Genomic DNA, 18,306 nt, shown 5'->3' with positions numbered 1-18,306 from the left:
CGTGACACTGGAATCTGCTGCAGTATAGTAATTACTACACTCCAACAGACTCGATTAATAGTTACATTTGATTACAATGTGTTGGAGCAGCCTCACTGCACATGTATAGGTGCACAAGAATTTTATTTCAGGGTTCTTTACTGCCAGCATGACTGTTGGCATTTTAATGAATTTCAGCGCTCATAAAACAGGCTGAACTGACTTACCTGAAAAACAAAACCCTCTATTTATTCCCTGATATGTGTGACATGAGGAACAGCTATGCCAGTTTCAACATTCTGCCACCACTGTTCTTCAGTTCCGATTTAGAGGGACCCTTCTCTACCAGTAAGAGAGTAATTAAGTTGTACATTCATTTAGACTTTATTGGCATTGAAGAACTAAGTCACGTTGTGATGTGAAAACCTGTTGCCTAGAAACTGGAATGAAGCATGTTTCCATTCTGGTTTTCCCCATATCAATCTCTTGTTCAGGTAAATGGGGTTCCATGCTCATATGTACATTTCTAATAAGAAACACTTAAACTTTTTATTGGTAAGGAATGGAGCTGCAATAAAAAGTGAACAATAAAGTACCTCTGTTTCCAATAGTCCACTGTAGGCTGGATTTGCTGTGCTTCTTCTCTTTCTTTCCTGACGCTTGCTCTGGATTTCTGTAACCATGAAAGAAATATGAATTGTGTGTTTTGCATTCATCAAGGGAAAATGTAGATCTAACTTGCTAAGCAAGATGCTGTTACCCCCAACCCCTTGGGCTTTGTGTGCAATTTCAGTTTCTAAAGTATAATTGGGTTGCATCAGCATTGATATTTGCTTCAGTTCAAGGTTTGACATTAATAAGCTTTTCCTTGTAAGATTCAAACACAGGCATTTTTATTTTATCTTCCTCCAAGGTGGATTTATGCTGCCCTACAAGATTTTATGATGATTCCTTTAGAAACATATTTAGTAAGCATAAACAGATACAGATAGCGTTCAAAAAACACCAATATCTGTTATTAAAAGAGAAAGTACATAAAACATGTAACCCTTGCAAGTTGTATCAGGTGAAAACACATGGATTATTTAAATTTTATTATATATTACTTGCATTTGGCTCAAGTTAGGAAGGGGAGGAGAAATCAGGGTCATATTGAGAAGCCAGTTTGAACTGTAACTATGAAGCAATAATTTATTTATTCATGATATACAACAAAATCAGGGCTTTGTGCACAGAATATAGTTATGAACAATGTAAGTATTTTTGCTGTTGACAGAGACAGAAGGAAGGGCTTCTGAGCTTATCATCATAATGAATTCTAAATGTACAGTTATAGTCCTGTTTAAAACTGGGAAAATGCAGAAAAATTTTCTTGTTTTCCTACACTAGAAAGGCATTATCTGTTTAGCACTACTTTTACCAGTGAACAGCCAGGCTGCATACCTTTGTAAATATTCAAAGATACATTCAAGGTGAAATCCTGGCCGCACTGAAATCAATGGGACTTTTGACTGGAGCCAGAATTTTATCCTCTTTATTTCACCTTTATTTTTTGACAAACCATTAATGGAAAGAGAAATATGATTATTACAACAGAGAACATTGCAGCCCAAAATTCTGAATTCAATTAGCAATCTTTGATGCCTCTCTTTTTGGGGTGCTCTGCAAAGTATGTCAAATTTGGACCCTAAATCACTTGTTTCTGTTGGAAACATAGGTTTATATTCTTAAGTAGTTTTGACATAATCTTTTCTCAATTTGTTAGTTCTGGTAAAAAAAAAAAACTGATAGAGATTGAAGTATGTTTCTTTACAAGCAGTAGCTGTGCATACCTTTCCCATATGCCATGGTATCTTAGTTGTAGCCATGGTATCTTAGTTTCTAGTAGCAATAAAAAGCTTACTCTGGGCACGTCTACACGTTCTTTAATGCATGGATATTAAGTTAATGCACCATAAGCAGCACTACTGTACATTAGTGCAGATGTACACTTTTTAGGTGATGTTTATTACACATTGGACTAAAGCTATTGCACATTAGCGCAGATGAATGCTTTTTAGTTGATGCTTAATGCCCATTGGACTAAGCTACTGCACAATAGTGCATTAGCATGGTTTTTGCTAGCCATGCTAGTCCAAAGTAGAACTAGTCCAATGGGCATGAAGTGTCTCATGTAGATGTGCCCTCTAAGGGCCAAGCCCTATTCCCCTTTATGGGCCTAAATGGCATGTACACATCTACATAGCTGCCATTTTGTGTACTTTTGCACACCTCTGTGTGTTTAAGTCTATGAATGCCCACTGAGCAAGTTCCAAAATTTTAGACATAGAAAAAACCAAGACTAGTAGGTGTTAAATGTCAGAGAACAAGACAAAGCGTCCCCCTATGTTTTAGAACTTGGTCAGAGAGTAAGAGATGACAATTCTAGGCCCTGCAACAGAGAGCCAGGGGCTCCTGTTACTTTAAGGGGAAAGTGAAGCAGGTCAACCTTGCAGTGTGGGCAGGCAGCTGGGCAAAAGCTAGCTGCATTACAATAGGCAGCTAAGGGCCAGGCAGCCAGGAGGCAAAGGCTGGAAAGTTTCTGTGTGGGGTTGCAACAAAGGAATGCAGATTGGCCATTAAGCAAAGGAGAAATCCCTGCGAGAGGCTGGGGAGCCACATTACTGGAAGTGGTAGCTTTCAGGCTATGCGAAAGGCCCATGTTTTGTTTCAGTTTGGGATTCGTTGTTTTTACGGGACAGCAATTAGTTTCAGCATTTTGAATTGCTGTTTCATTTCGTTTCACCTAAAACTGTTTCACGTTTTAATGCTGTTTTGGTGTTTCGGCCATAGGCTATAATGGGGAATTACTAAAATGCCTATAACTTTGTCATTTCCAGCCTGATTCTGATAACAATTGGAGGAATGGTAGCCCCTTCTGAGGGCATGAAGCCTGCCAAATTTCAAGGAGATAGGTGCAGGAGTTTCTGGGAAACTGCACCTCAAAGTGCTTACAGCAAAACTCGTGACCTGTTTCAAAGAGACAGGTGCTGGGAAACTGCACCTCAAGGTGCTGACAAGCGAAACTCTTGTCATATACATTTGTTATGGTGTAGTGCAGTGAAAACAGCAGGCATGGTAGCCCATGCTGAGGCTATGAAGCCTGCCAGGTTTCAAGGAGATAGGCGCAGGTGTTTATGGGAAATTGTACCTCAAGGTGCTGACAAGCAAAACTTGTGACATGTGTGACTTTGTGTGTGTGTTAAGGCAGATTAGGGTGAAAATAGCAGGCATGGTCATGATGACTGCCAAGTTTCAAGGAGATACGTGCAGGGGTTTCTGGGAAACTGCACTTTGTCACGAAGTAGAGTCCCTAGAGCTGAAAGCAGACCTGGAAGTAGACTGGAAGTGCTTCTGGTCCACTTCTGGGTCTGCTGCCAAGCGCACTGGGGACCCAACCGCCCCCCCATGCTCCTATGGGATGGTCCATCTGCCCCACCATCTCAGCATTCACGAGCCACTCCATACCTTGGGGTATGTAGAAAAAACATTTAAATCTGTGTCTATGTCCAAATCATTGAATCTCTCCAAATCCCTCTGAATTGATTCGGAGGGTTCTGATTCGATTCAGAGAGATTAAAGGGTCTCCTGATTTGGATTTGGACATTCAGTCACCGAATTGGGCTGAATCTCCGTCGAACTGAGTCAGTGACCGAAGCTTCACACAACCCTAGCATTTGGTGGCCTGATGGAAATATGTATTTTGAAAATATCTCCATACTGAAGATATTGTTTGTAGGTTTTGCATGTTTTGTCACGGAATGGTCTGGATCTATTTGGTGTGTTTTGAGCTGTAGGAAATTGGCTTCTGGTGATGAGGTTAGCAAGGTTCAGTGCTTGTTTGAATTTACAAACCACTTTTCACAAGTGAGCCTATGAACTGCACTTCATCAACCTCTTGGATACAGAAACTCATGGACTCAGTATAAACAATGAAATTATGACACACTATCTTACTCCCCAGATACCTCTCTATGTTTACATGATACACTCCCCTTCCCCACTATCCCCCTCACCCCCTGACTCCTCCATTTCCATTTTCACTGACCAGCTTTCTTGCCTGCATTGCATGCCAGCCTCTGGTTTCTTTACTATTCCTTCCATCCAGGAAGAGCACACACACCAACTGCAGATGCTTCATCAGCCTGACAAAGGGCTTTTCAATCCAAAAGGTCGCTAAGATATATTTCTCCAACTATTCAGTTGGTCTAATAAAAGATGACAGATTGACCCAAAGAACCTTATCTGCCTGGTGTCTGATTCTGCAGTTCTGTACCTTCCCTACACTGCAGCCCCTGCTTCGCAGATGGTACCCCAGGCAACTAAGCTGAGCTCACCTGGAGCCTCACAACTTCACTGCAACCAGCAAGCCACAGGTCTCTCAAAGATCTTAGGGGTCTGGGCTTTCCCCAGCCAGGACTGTGCATGCGTATGATGGCTGGAGCTTATAAGGCACTTTCTACCTGCCTTTCACCAGGGAGGTCCTTGGTCCTGGCATTTCCTGGGGGCTGCAGCACCGCTGGCAGTCCCAATAGGCCTCCCAACCCTGGAAGGGTGCAGTTTTAGGTCATGCCCAGGACCTGGGGCCTCCTCTTTCCCACACCTCCAAGTTCATCCTGGCACAGGAGCACAGCAGAGACATTTTCTTCCCCTGCTGGCTAGTGATGCAGTGAGTGCTGCCTCCAGCTCTGACAGCAGGGCATTGAATGGTTCAGTAATCAGAAACCAAAGGAAATTGGTGTGGATGGCCTCCATTTCACCTGGAAGGGGAAGAAGCTCTTCTCCACCAGAATGGCTGACCTTCTTGACAGGGCTTTAAACTGAGACCACTGTGGGATGGGCGATCTACTAACAGTTCTAGCCCAGATCATGCCAGTCACACTACCATTAACTTGGGCAGCCTAAGAGATCCTGCTCTGGCAACAGACCAAGGAAAGGTCCCTCTTAACCCCTCAGGGAAGCATTGGGCTTCACATGGCAGACTTAACTGCTTGTACACAAACACCAGGAGCTTGGGAAACAAGCATGAGTCCCCTCTCCAATGTGACAATGACTACAACCTTGTAGGAATTATGGAGACCTGGTGGGACTCCACCTATGATTGGTCGGTGGCAGTAGAGGGTTACACTCCCATAGTATAGGAGAGACCATGTGGGGAAGAGCGGGGGGGTGTTGCTCTCTACATCAAAGATCAGCTCACCTCCCTGAAGATTGAGTTTCCAAACCAGGAAGGGCATCTTGAGACCCTCTGGGTCAAGATACAAGGAGAACATGGGGAGGGTGACTTACTTGTAGGAATCTACTATAGACCCCCCCACCAAGAGGAAGACCTAGATTGGGAATTCATTAGGGAACTGGTTGAGCCTCACACTCTCAATGCTTGATCGTCATGTGGGCTTCAACTTCCCTGACATCTCTTGGGATAAGTGCATGGCTAAATCTGACAGGTCGCGTAGCTTTCTCACATGCATTGATGACCTCTACTTAAGCCAGGAGATCTATGGATCAACTAGGGGAGAGGCATTGCTGGATCTGGTCCTGGCCAAAAGGGAAGACCTGGTGAGCAATCTGCAGATTGAAGGGAAGCTTGGCTGGTTGAAAACAGGCTGTCTCAGCTTGGGCAGTGGGGAACTGACACCTCTCCCTCTGCCCCTTCTTGCTCCCCTCCCAGACTTCGCAGCACTGGCCTTTTCAGCACACTTCATGTTTTTCTGTGCTGGAGAAGATGTCTGACTGTGTGTAGTGTGTGTATGCAAGTGTCTGTGTGTGCAATCAATCTAACCTATGCTGTGCTTTCCTGACGAGTGCCCAGTGATTGCATGGTCAGGCAAAACACAGATTTCTTTTTCTTCAGGTAAAAAATAATAATAATAATTTCAAAGGAATGGATATAGAGGAAAAAAATAAATGATATAGGGATAACAATACTAGTATTGAAGTTCAGCTAGTATAGCTAAGTTGTGTAAGCTGTATCCTATCCAATGCTTTTCAAGTAGAAGACACGCACACTAGCTAGGCAGTAGCATCTAGGAAACGGTCAGAGTTAGTGCCTTTCAGATGCTGCTCTCTGGTGAGAGACAGGCTGACAAAGGCTGACAGCTTAGTCACTCACAGGCTTATATGTTGTTTTTAAACTGTTTAGGTCCCTGCCCCAGAACACTGGGATTGGAAGGGACCTCAGGGACCATTGGCAGATGCTGGCCAGCTACAGATGTCAGCCTCTTCCCCCCTCTACTTCCTCCCTCTCCTTACTTTCTCTTTCCCTGCAAGCCCAGCTTCGAAACACCTTCAAAATGGTGAAACATGTTTGAAACGTTTCATCGTGTTTCATTTCATTTTGAACATTTCAACGTATCTCCTGTTTCATTTCATATTCAGAGTTTCCAGCATTGAAACGCTCAAAACACTGCTGAAACAAAATGGTGGTTCAAATTTTGCACAGCCCTAGTAGCTTTGAGGCATGTAAGCCCAGGGCCCAAGACAAAGCTGGCAGTCTAGCCTTGCATACTGCAGGGAGAGGAGCTCCAAAGGGAAATGGCTGCAGAAAACAAGGCAACAGGCATCTAAGCTACCTGTCACCAGAGAGCAGGTCCGCCCCTTTAAGGCCAGAACTTTCTGGGCACAGTGCTGGTGAGGAAGGGGTTAAATGCTGAGCCTGGCCAGCTAGTCAGCTGACCAGAAGGGGCAGGACTATGAAAACTTTTTCCTGCCAGGGCAGGGGGTCGGACTTGATGATTTACTCAGGTTCCTTCTGACCCTAAAAACTATGAAAATCCCTGGGCAGAATGTCAGCCAAAGGGGTAGGAGTGCCTTTGAGAGCTCCACAGAGAAGCTGGGTGAGCAGTCCAAAGGCAGGAATGATGGAAGCCGTGGAGAGATGGCAGCCGCACCACAGCAAGGACTGTAGCCAACGGAAGGGAGTAGAGGCATGAACCCAGCAAATGTAAGCTGACCTGCTGCTTTACATGATCATATTGATTGGTGACAGTTATTATATTTTTTTCATTTTTTGAGGGGGTTATTCAATAAGACTGGCAGTTTGGGTGAGGCTATTAGGGGAAGGAGGAGGCCTCATTTTGGGGACCCACTACAGAGTGGGGACCCTGGCACCAGTGAGGGCACGGCTTTTGGAGGGCACAGACCCCGGCACCAGTGAGGGTGCAGCTTTTGGGGGCACAGACCCCAATGCCGGTGAGGGCATGGGTTTTGGGGACATAGACACCTGAAGGCGCGATCTTAAAAAGGCTAGGGAGGTCTGGTGCACCTGGGCTGCAATTCTATTTTGGGGCTTTTTGGACTGAGAGGGTAGGGTGCAAGTTCAGGATCACCCCCTGGTTTTGAACTTGCTACTCCCTGGCTGTGGGGCTGGCACCTGGGCCTCTCAGCTGGGCTCCAGATTAGAGCAGGAAAGGGGGCCATGAGCCTCAAGACACTGGAAAAGGCTAGTACTTCAGAGTTAAACCCTGTGTAGTGGGTTCAGATAGGGAGGCCTCACTAGAGAAAAACAGGGGTCAGGCCCGCATAGGTGAAAGCCTCCAACATACACAATACAATAGGCAGTCTCCTGTTTGTAAGAATATCATAATAATAATTTCCATCAAGACATGGCAGGAGAGTATACTGTGGGACATAAGAACCCCAAAGAAGGCTCCAAGGGCACCCCACGTAAGGCGCGGATTACCAGGAAGATGGCACTGGGGAGGGCAACCTGTTACACTAACCAACAGGGATTGAAGGAGAAAACTAAAAGGGAAATGTGGCTTTTGGTGTAGCACTGACCAAGAGTGGGGCAGAACTTTATTTGAAAAGTGATTTTCTTATATTCATGTTACGTTTACATCTAAGACTAAAAGACTGGATTGTGGCTATGGGGGTGGTATGGAAACTACAGAGATACCTGAGGGGCACCCAGAGTAGAACTTTGCAGGGCTAAGGCCCCATAGGGTTGTGCCAAAGGCAGCTTTGCCGAGACTAGGGAACCCAGGGGGCTGCCACAGAGATAGGCCCAGAGGCCCAGGAGCCAAGGTCTGAGACAGTGGACCTGGGCTGAAGCGTCCAGCCAGAGTAAAAGGGCCAAGGCCAGAAAGGCTGAAGCCCAGATAAAGGTTTGAGGTCTGAGGGGTCAAGTGCCCCAGTGGGGACAAGTAACATCTGTGAGGCATGGGTATGTCTATGGGGGTGGCAGGAGGCCATGATTACAGCCCATAAGATAACTTGTGCCCTGAGGCTTTAACAGGGTCAGGAGGACCACAATTTAGTGCCCTAGGGCAAGACTGGGGCCAGCTGGGCATGGGAAGTGGTTTTTCATTTTGGCACCAAAATCTCCTGTACAGAGTTACCCTTGTGGAACAAGTTAACATGCTAAGGACCCAGCAATGAAAGCTTACCCACCATCAATAACCCCATCCAATCTGTTCCTTTGTGTATGCATATATTTTACAATTAAGATTCAATTCATAAACTAGGGAAAAAAGCTTTAAAAAACTGGACTTTAGATGGGTGTCACATATCAAAATGCAGTTAGTGGGCAAATGTAATAACCCACTGTGTGCCTAGGGAAAAGTTTCACTGAACTACCACCAACATCAACAAACATGCCTTTTATCGAACCTATAATGACAATTTACCTTGAGTGAAATGCAGCTCTTGCAGAAAACCAACATAAAATCAATGTGTTCTGCTTTTAATTTAACCCCTCAAAAGAGGGTGCATGTGTCTCATGCTGACTATATGCAGGCCACTGGTTTGTTCCCAATGTAGGGAAACATCCCCTGAAAAGACAGCTAGAAAGGTTGCTAGGCCAATGGATGTACTTGTACAGGACTGGGTCAGAGCCTTCTACCAGAAAATAAATTAATACAAATGAAAAATCAATATAATGGAGTGGTTTAATTCTACTGAATGAATAAGCTTTTAGAGATCCAACTGGGATACGGTTTAATTCCAAAAATGCAAAATAGCAAAATATATGATTTTAAAATCATCTGAACTATAAAATGAACTCCACTTCCTAAAATATAGCAATGTCTAGTATCAGTAAACATAACACAGCATTAAAATAATGAAACTCAAAAATGTGAAACCTGGGAGGGACTTCTGGTAGTTATAATTGCCAGTAGTTGTAAAGAAATACCATTTTCATAGTAAATAGCTCTATACTATAGCCATTTATTTAAAGCTTGTACAAAAGCAAAGAAATGAATTTGTCTGAAGGGAACAATTTTGCAGGCTTAGAATCTTTGCATTTACTGTATAACAAATGGAGCTGAGTACTACTTGATGCATGCAACATAGCAACTTTAAATCCATATGCACTACATATTAATTCCACTAAAACGGGACGGCATAAAATATTCAAATGATACTATTTCCATCATAAGTGATGTACGTTAGCATAATTTCAAATCCTGTCTTTTTCCTCACACAAATGGAACAAGAATAAACACTGACTTCTGTAGTCATCATTTCACATTTTAGAATATGCGTCTCCCCAAAATTGCTGCCACTTTTTAATTTCTATTTTGACCCATTGCCATTAAGGAATTAGGAAGGCTGATGACTTAAGCTTTTGTTAATTGCTTTCAAATTTTCAGTTACTGAGACATTAAATGATTTTCTAAAATACACACTGAAAGAGAAACATCCTGATAAAATAACCCACAAACACCAGAGGGGAAAAAAAACCATACTGTATATATTAGCATGACATTGTAATTAAAGTGCTACTTTCTTGGGAATGAAAGTCAGAAGGTCAAGATTATAAAAATAAAAATTTGAAAAGGTAACATACACTCAGACTCAGGAGAATGTTTAAGAACATAACTGACTACAAAGTCCCTAAGTGGTCTTGTTGCCTTTCCTCTGTAAAAATAGGTAGCAGCCCGAGTATCTTGTCATAGATGAGAGTTTACTTAGAGGCTATTAAGATTAAAATTACTGAAAATGAAGGCCAGATTCTCAGTTTGTGTAAAGAGATATAGCTCCACTGACTTCAGTGGAACTATACCAATGTACACCTGCTTAAGATTTGGCCCAAATTCCACTACATGTATCAGGCTTTGGATTTTACATCTGTTCCTCCTGCTTCTGAAAAAAAAATCTGTTTCATACCTACAGCAAATGTGCAGAACAAGCTATTTTCCCCATCACCAGTTTGACAAGGAAATGTCAAGAGAAAGAAAAGGTGTAAATCTGTTAATTCTTGCAGCATATTTTTGGAAGGTTACAAAAGAAAGGACAATGGTATGTGGCTGCAACATTTAATTAATATATTTGTTTTAATGTGTACATAGAAACCTAAGAAAGTATGGGGACAGTTCTTTGCAGAATTCTGCAACAAAAATTAGTTCATCTAAAAAATGCTGGTGTAAGAACAATGTGTCTGAGTGGAGTTTTTTTGGGGGGGTTGTTTGTTTGGGGGGGTTTTGGTATTTACTTAACTAACACAAATAAAGCCAAATTCTAAATTTCACTCGCACTAAAATTTGGTTTTCTGGTAATACAGAAATAATTGAGTGCATATAGATCAAACCAATGGAAAGAAGGACTTTGGCTCACATTTTGTGGGGTGTGAGCTTTGGTGCACCAGAGAAGGGGACCTCTCTGAAGAGGGATAGGCACTCTCACAAGGCTCTCACTGATTCTCCACTCTGAGATTCACTGATCACACCACCTTGGTGGATTTTAAGCCTCTCTAATTGATATTGGGTGGGAACTGCCAGTGCAGGGCACTCAGCTACTCAGCCAACCTCTTATTCCAAGGGTCCCAGCCAAGGTACCACCTTATAGTTTGCCACAGAAAAGGTGCAGAGGGAGAGAACCAAATAATCTGACCCATCATTTTTAGGATGAAAAGGATGGACAAGCATTAATAAGACTTTGCGTGACTCTTCAGTCATTTTACAGACAGATTTCTCAGTGATTCCTGTGGCTGTAGAATATTATACAGAAGAGATTCCGCACAAAATTTTAACTGAAGCAACAAATAAATTCTTACCTTCCAAGTGTTCTGTAGTAACCAGGCCTAATGCTACCATAAAGGCAATTTTCTAGGGAAAAATGAAAAAAAGTTCAGTTTTACATCTTGATGAAACTACTTTAGAAAAATCACCTTTGCCAGAATAAACCCTATTAAACTGTTTTTTCATAACAATGTCTATTTTATGAGTATATAATTTGAACTCATTGAAGTGAGGATTTGCTTCTGATACATCTTATCTGCATTATTATACAGTTTTTGCTGGATTACACATAAAAAAAATCCAGTGGCAATTCTTACAAATGTGGATGCTGCTGCTGCTATTTATTATGGTAGACAAATATTTCAAGATGTGAATAGTCTATTACTTATGGCTGGTCATGGTGCTACTTATTAGTTATAATTTTCAAGTAAGGTCAAAATACTTTTATCTCTATCAATTAAAAAGGTATTGAAATAAAATGGCTGGACAATTATGAATTGTAATTAAATTGAACTTTTCCTTCTGTGAAAAATTTGTATTTTACCTTTTTGTCCTAATTTAGGGGCAAAGTATTGGAACATCCTTCAAAAAGAAAGGAAATTTCCAATTATCACTCAGGTTTGGTAAGCATTGTGATCCCCATTTTTTACAGATGAAGAAACCCAGATGAAGTGGGAGATTTTCAGTGACATATATGGGCAGAGATTGCTGTTAATACTCTTTTCAGGCCTCTGAAAATCTCCACAAGAAAAATGAAATAGCAAGTCCATGTGCACACAGTGTGTCAGTGAAAGAGGTCTCAAGCCACCATTTATTTCTAATGGTGGAAATAGCCGAAATTTCCACCACTAGAAATCTTTCTGGGAGAGGGAACAGTGCTATTCTTCAGCTTGCAGCTGCTCCCTCTCTGCTGCTCTCCACACCATCCCCAAACTAGGGTGACCCTTCATATGGGGAAGATATGCAGAAGAACAGCTTCTCCACTCCTTCCTCTCCTGGGTAACCAGAGCAGTGGGACAAATCCCCCCACCCATTCGCCACACTGGGTAATCCCAGTGTCAGTGGGGGAGCAGGGGACCTTGGCATCTGCTTGGGGGTGGGGTGGGGGAAGAGGATGAGTTTTGGCAGCTGCTCTTAGACAATTTTTGTTTTGGCAGTCCCCTCCTAGACTGGTCAGAGACTCCTCATTCTGGGGAGCATGTGACTGCTCCTCCACAGCAGGATAAAGCAGTGGTTAGAGAACTTGCTCAGGGTACAAACAAATGTCATCCTTGTGCTGCCAAAAAACATTTTTATGACAGCACAAGTTGTGAGCAAGCAGATGTCCCTACCCCTTGTTACACTCCAGCCGACCAAGAATGTTTGAAGAACCAAACCTATTCACAGTTTGTGACACCTTATAGGGAAGGATGTCTGTTCAATTACTGACAGACAAGGTTCTTTGGTAAATCTGATAACTTTTATTAGACCAAATCAAGTAGTTGGAAAAAATCTTCTTTGAAAGCTTTTGGGGACAAATGCCCTTCTTCAGGCTGGGGAAGCATCTGCAGTTGGTCTGTGCTCTTCCTGGATGGAATAGTAAAAAAGCCAGAAGTCAGTATGCACACAAGAAAGAGATCTTAAAGATATCTTTTCAGAACCACCCATCCTAGCCTTTAAACAAGCATCGAACCTCACCAACCTCTTCACCAGAAGGAAACTTCCTAAAGCCCAGAACATACCGAATGTATCCAGACCATGCCATGACAAGAAATATAAAACCCGCCAATATATCTCCACCCCCCCCACAATTACTACACTGCAGAACAGAACCATTAACATTCCTGGATCTTACACCTGTACTTCCAGAAATGTAATATATCTTATCCAGTGCACCAAATGCCCTGGTGGAAAATATGTAGGGGAAAGCAAACAACAATTGCGTACCAGAATGAACGCACACCAAAAATCTATCAAAGACAGGAATACCCAATTACCTGCGGGAGCACATTTCTCACAAGATAACCACTCTCTCTCCAGTCTCTCAGTTCTAATCCTCAAAGGGAATTTACAAAATACCTTTCACAGATGTGTCTACGAACTTGACTTCATCAACCTACTGGATACAAAAAATCATGGGCTAAATATAGACATTGAATTTATGACACATTATAACCTGCCTAACATCTGACTCCCCAGGTAACCGCTCTACCATGTATCAGCTATATTCATCCCCTTTCCCCACCTCCCTACCTGTTTCTTACTCATTGGCTATCTTAATTTACATTTTCACTGACTAGCTTTCTCACGTGCATGCTGGCTTCTGGATTTTTTACTCTTCCATCCAGGAAGAGCACAGGCCAACTGCAGACATTTCCTCAGCCTGATGAAGGGTATTTGTACACAAAAGCTGGCAAAGATTTTTTCCAACTATTTGAGTTGGTCTAATAAAAGATATCAGATTTACCCAAAGAACCTTGTTGAAGGTTGACCAAAGAAGGTCAACCGAAGAACCTATGTCCTTAGACCAACACAGCTACAAACTATACCCCTGTCCAACTACTGCACACCATGGGAATTCCTCTGCAAAGGAACTCCTGGGGTATGTCTGCAGACACATGCTGCTGCATTCTGACCCAGGGCACAGCTCTGCAAGCAAGGAAACTTGCCATTGGGAAACCATATTTCATCCCTTTAAGCAAAATGCCCCAACCACCAAGCTATTCAGTCATTCTTATGTGCCATTTTTCTGTCCCAATGGCGATTTAATTGCTGGAGTTCCTCTGCTTGTAGATTATACCCTGAGTCCCCCTGCAGGGGGATTCCTGGGATGCAAGTTTCCCCAGTCACACATACCCTGGATCAGGGCATGGCACCCAAGGCCATTGTCCTGCAGAATCCAGCCCCTAAAGCCCCAGGAGTGACAGAGGCCCAGTCCTGTGGGACAACAGCTTTTGCAATGCCTGCTTTTGCTGATGAATCAGATCAGTTGCGCCAGGACACTTCCTGGCACAGATGATGCCACAACAGAAACAACAGCTATTTGTACCTTCATAATGTGAGAAACCTAGGTTTGGTCACTCCATCTCTCTGAGGGAATTTGAACATGTATTTTCCATTTTACAGGAAACTAGTTTAATGAGCCAGTTGTATGCCATTCTGGAGTTCCAGTGTGCATGAAGCAATTAAATATCCACTGGAACACAAAAATAACACATAAGAATGACTGAATAACCTCACTAGGGGATTTCATTTAAAGCAAGGAAGTATTTTTTCCTGGTCTCACACCAGTAATTTTGTGGATTTGGCACATAAATCTCCAGTTGCATAGTATAGATGATCTAGGGCCCCAACCCTCAACAGGGACTCAGGCACATAAATCCCAATGAAATTCACCTGTTAGGCAAAGGTGAATATCTTTGAAAACCTGAGCCTAAGTACCCAGGATTGTGAAGGGAGGGTAGCAGCATGGATCTATGCCTGAGGCAGGTGGATATTTAGGAACCTACTTAATTCATGGTATCATAGATTTTGTGGAAACTGCAAAATCCATGAAAAAAAACTTACTAAAGTAAAATGCTGGCTCCCCAATGGAATAAATGTTCTTTGCTGCAGGGAGGAGAAGGTGCTGGCTGGTGGGGTGGCACAAAGGGTAGAAGACAAGATGCTGCTCTCACATCCCCCCTGCTGGCGCCTGTCTGCCAATCAGTGCTGAGGGGCAAGATGGCATAAAGGGCATCCAGCAAGCAAGATGGAAGCTGCCCCCTCATCCCTCCCCACCCAGGGCCTGTCAACCAATTAACGCCAAGGGGTGGGGCTGCCATGAAATGCCAATGAAATTGGCTCTGCATGCTGCAAATGGGCTATGAAAAGCCCTTTTTTCTTACCGCAATTTAAGTAAAGTAGGTTCCCACACATAGTGCCTCAGGCAGTACTGGTTCCTGCCATTCAAACTGCAGCAGCACAATCAACCACCAAGGTAGAAATGGCTGCTTTTTCACCACACATACTAAGGTAGGGTGCAGGGCTGGTGCCCTGGTCATCCCCCTCAGTTACGTTACTGGCTGTGGATTTCACTAAGTGCTGCCATACTACCTAACCCAATGTCTAACTCTTTTTGTGGATCCAGCCCTTTGTGTCTGTGATCTCTATCTGTAAAAGCAAAATAATTAATTGTGAGGATAAATACCTTAAAGGTTGTGAGGTATTCAGATATCACAGTAAAGGTAACTGCTTTTCCTGAGACAGAAGGGTTTGTTACTTTTGTTACTTCTATCAAATAGATATTGTATGTTGTGTAGGATCTAGGAAGTACTGTAATACATCATTGAAACGACACACAAAAATCTATCAATCAATTACAATTTCTTTGATTTTAATGAAGTGTTTTCACTTCCATATAGTAATCTACAATCAGAACTTGATAATTAATAAGAATGGCTGCATTTGGAATTCATAGTTAAAAAAGCAACAACCCATCATTGCTGACACTGATGTACAGAAATTCTATCAAAGCTCCTACGGAAGTTTTGTGCTTTTAAGATCAATACAGGAGCAGGGAAAAGATTCCTAGATTCTTATTTACTTTTTAAAAATTCATCCTACCTTCTGTACTCTTCACTTAAATTTAATTGTTTGCTAAATAGTGACCAATGCTTTTCAGAATGCACAGTATATCTTTTCACATAGTTTAATAAGGATTTTTACAAAACCATTTCATTTTGTAATTACATGTTCTATTTATGTCATTACACATGTTTACGCTAATTAGGCTGTTAGTTCTAATTATACTAATTGCATAAATGCATGTTAATCAACTAAGTTTACTTCAAAGAACAAAAGAAATTAACTCTAAACCTAAACTCTTAAGGCTGTGAAATGAACTTATGAATGCAAAAGGAACTCACAGTTAAGACAAGCCTCTCCACTGCCCTATACTGAAAAAATGGGTTTACCAGGATCTCATCCTTGTGCAGTGAGTCAACTAAATTCTTGGCTAAATAAAACAAGGAACCATCAGTGATCATGAAACCTAGATGCAATAGTTAACAACTTGATGAGAAGTGCCTTAAATTTATTATGTCTAAACTAAAATGTGCTCCTACTCCCTTCTGCTCAGTGTCTCTTCCTGCCATACTCTCTGTCATAAAATCTTTGCTTCTCTGAACTTCACTTCCTCAAAATAACTCGTTGCTGAAGGAAATGGGAAATTCTTGTAGAACCCATTTCCTTGCCTTTGTCCTTTGCACTCCACCTCTTTCATTAACTTCCACCACACTCCACTTGCAACAAAGTCATTCTATTTAACCATAACTCATGCTAGCTACTCTTTTTTCATTTGGTTTTGATGAAAAAGGTTGGAAGATTAGAATGGAAGAGTACTGTCCATTTTAGTACTACAGTTAATGAAGCAGAAGACAAGGGCAAAATGCAGCTAAAATACTGCTAAGGGGGTGCAGTTCTGTTGATTTTCAGGTTTATCCCTTCACAGCACCTCTAATTAATGGCATAGCCTCCTATCCTACTGACTGCCTCATTATCATATGAGCCCTGGATTAGGCAAGTCTCACATCTATACTTACAACTGGTATGTTTTAGAGAGAGCTTATAATGATCTCCATTTTGCTGCTTCACACTGTCTTCAGATTCTTGCCACTTGTATTTTAAAGCCACTTCAAGTGGTCCTCTGGGTTAATGAAAGGATCTTTTTCTTGTTCCATGGAATTTTTTTCAGTTTTGGGTAAATCATATATTAGAAATACTGAAAATCCAATATCATTTCCTATTTCTTATTTACTTTCTGCAAAGAATTTCAGATGTATCCCGATATGGTTTGGCCTTGTCTATAAAGAAAACACAGCACACTGTCTCATGAGTATATTAAGTTCAGCATCCACTGCAGCTAAGTAAAACTTTGGGAAGCCTACGAAAACTCCTACCTCACACTGGGCACATCTACACATTCATTAATGCAAAGTACTTACTGTGCATTTAGTTTAGTATGTCCTTAATGAAGTACTAACTAAATGTGCAGTAACTACAGTTACTGTGGAGTAGTATTAGTGCACAGTTTTTCATCATGGTTACTGCGCAACAGCCTACTAACACTGCACAGTAGCTTATTAGCATGGTTTTTGACCAGCAAGCTACTGCACAGTATTGTTAGGCTACCGCCCGGTAAGCTTCTTGTGCAGACACGCCCACTGTGCTCCAAAAGGAGGAGAAGGAAGATGTATAAGATAGGAGTGTCTGCTGTGGCCTGATGGAGATCTGTCATCAGGAAAACCTCTCATAAGGAATGTGCTGGCTCTCTGGGTGCCTCCATAAATAGGTAGCAAGAATAGAAGTGAAGACATGTCCAAAACACCTCAGTGGCCAGCTGATATGCTCTTAACATCACAATGTCTCCAGAAGAGAGAGCTTCAGTACTGTGATGCAGGTAAATTAGTCAGTACCACATATGCCCTGTGTTCTGACACAGTAGTAACTAAAGTACTGGGCACTAAGGAATATGGTTCCCTTGTGGTCTGGGTATAGCAAAACCCCCAGTTTTTCTTTTTTTATTTATTTTAAAATGCATTCGCTCCCCCTTCCCCAACCATTTCTGACTTTTTCTCTCCCTCTCTATTCCCTATAGATAAATACAGGTAAGCCAAGATGTAGGATAAGCTTTAACATTTTATTTAAGGTAGTAAGTTTTATTTTTCTCTCCCCTCTTTGCATATAAGTGCCCTGCTATTTTGATATCAATACCCACTGTTTTATAAGTGATAATTATTATGTTTGTACTGCTTTTATAGTGTGTGATTACTGTTTTAGGCCTATATATGTAAGTTAGCGTTAAGTCATGTCAAGTTTCCATTTTGTATGTCATGCCTCCATCTTGTGTCCTCTGCCCCGGCATCCCCTGTGTTGCACCTGTATGATTCATGTACCCCTCCCATGTAAATTGGTTCCTGGATGAATAGGAGTGATTGGGAATGATTGAAATGCAATGGTAGCAGGCCTCTACTGAATGGCCTGTAATGACCAGGCCATCACCTAGCATTGATTCATCCAGGAACCACGGACCTCACCCAGGAACAGAGACAAGAACCCAGCATTTGAAAGACAAAAGATCCTGCAGAACCAGCAACTCGACCATTGTACCCCACCATTACAGACACCCAAAACTGCACATCCCTAAATGGAGCACGCATGCTCAGTATGCCAGGGGCTGACCCTTGCCTGGGCATGCCTCCTGTCACTAGAGTCACAAAAGGTCTGGCCCTATAAAAAGGGGCAGTGAAGACAGACCCAGTGGGATGCCCTCTCCATCTGGACCAGCACCATGCCACACCACCTATCC

General features: G+C 42.4%; 1 protein-coding gene across 1 annotated transcript in view; it reads right to left on the bottom strand.

The window, feature by feature from the left end:
• Positions 1-18,306, bottom strand: part of PHF21B (PHD finger protein 21B) — a 261,411-nt gene that overhangs the window by 17,672 nt on the left and 225,433 nt on the right. Inside the window, exons 6-7 of the mRNA XM_019544307.1 lie at positions 11,015-11,066; positions 576-652 (exon numbers count right to left, since the gene is read on the bottom strand). Coding sequence (XP_019399852.1) covers positions 576-652; positions 11,015-11,066 — 129 coding nt within the window. The remainder of the gene's footprint in view (positions 1-575; positions 653-11,014; positions 11,067-18,306) is intronic.

Source organism: Crocodylus porosus, unplaced genomic scaffold (genome assembly GCF_001723895.1).
Source record: "Crocodylus porosus isolate Cpor-Errol unplaced genomic scaffold, CroPor_comp1, whole genome shotgun sequence".
In the NCBI taxonomy this organism is placed as follows: Eukaryota; Metazoa; Chordata; order Crocodylia; family Crocodylidae; genus Crocodylus; species Crocodylus porosus.
Note: the sequence above shows the minus strand (reverse complement) of the source record. Positions and strands in the feature narration are given on the sequence as shown.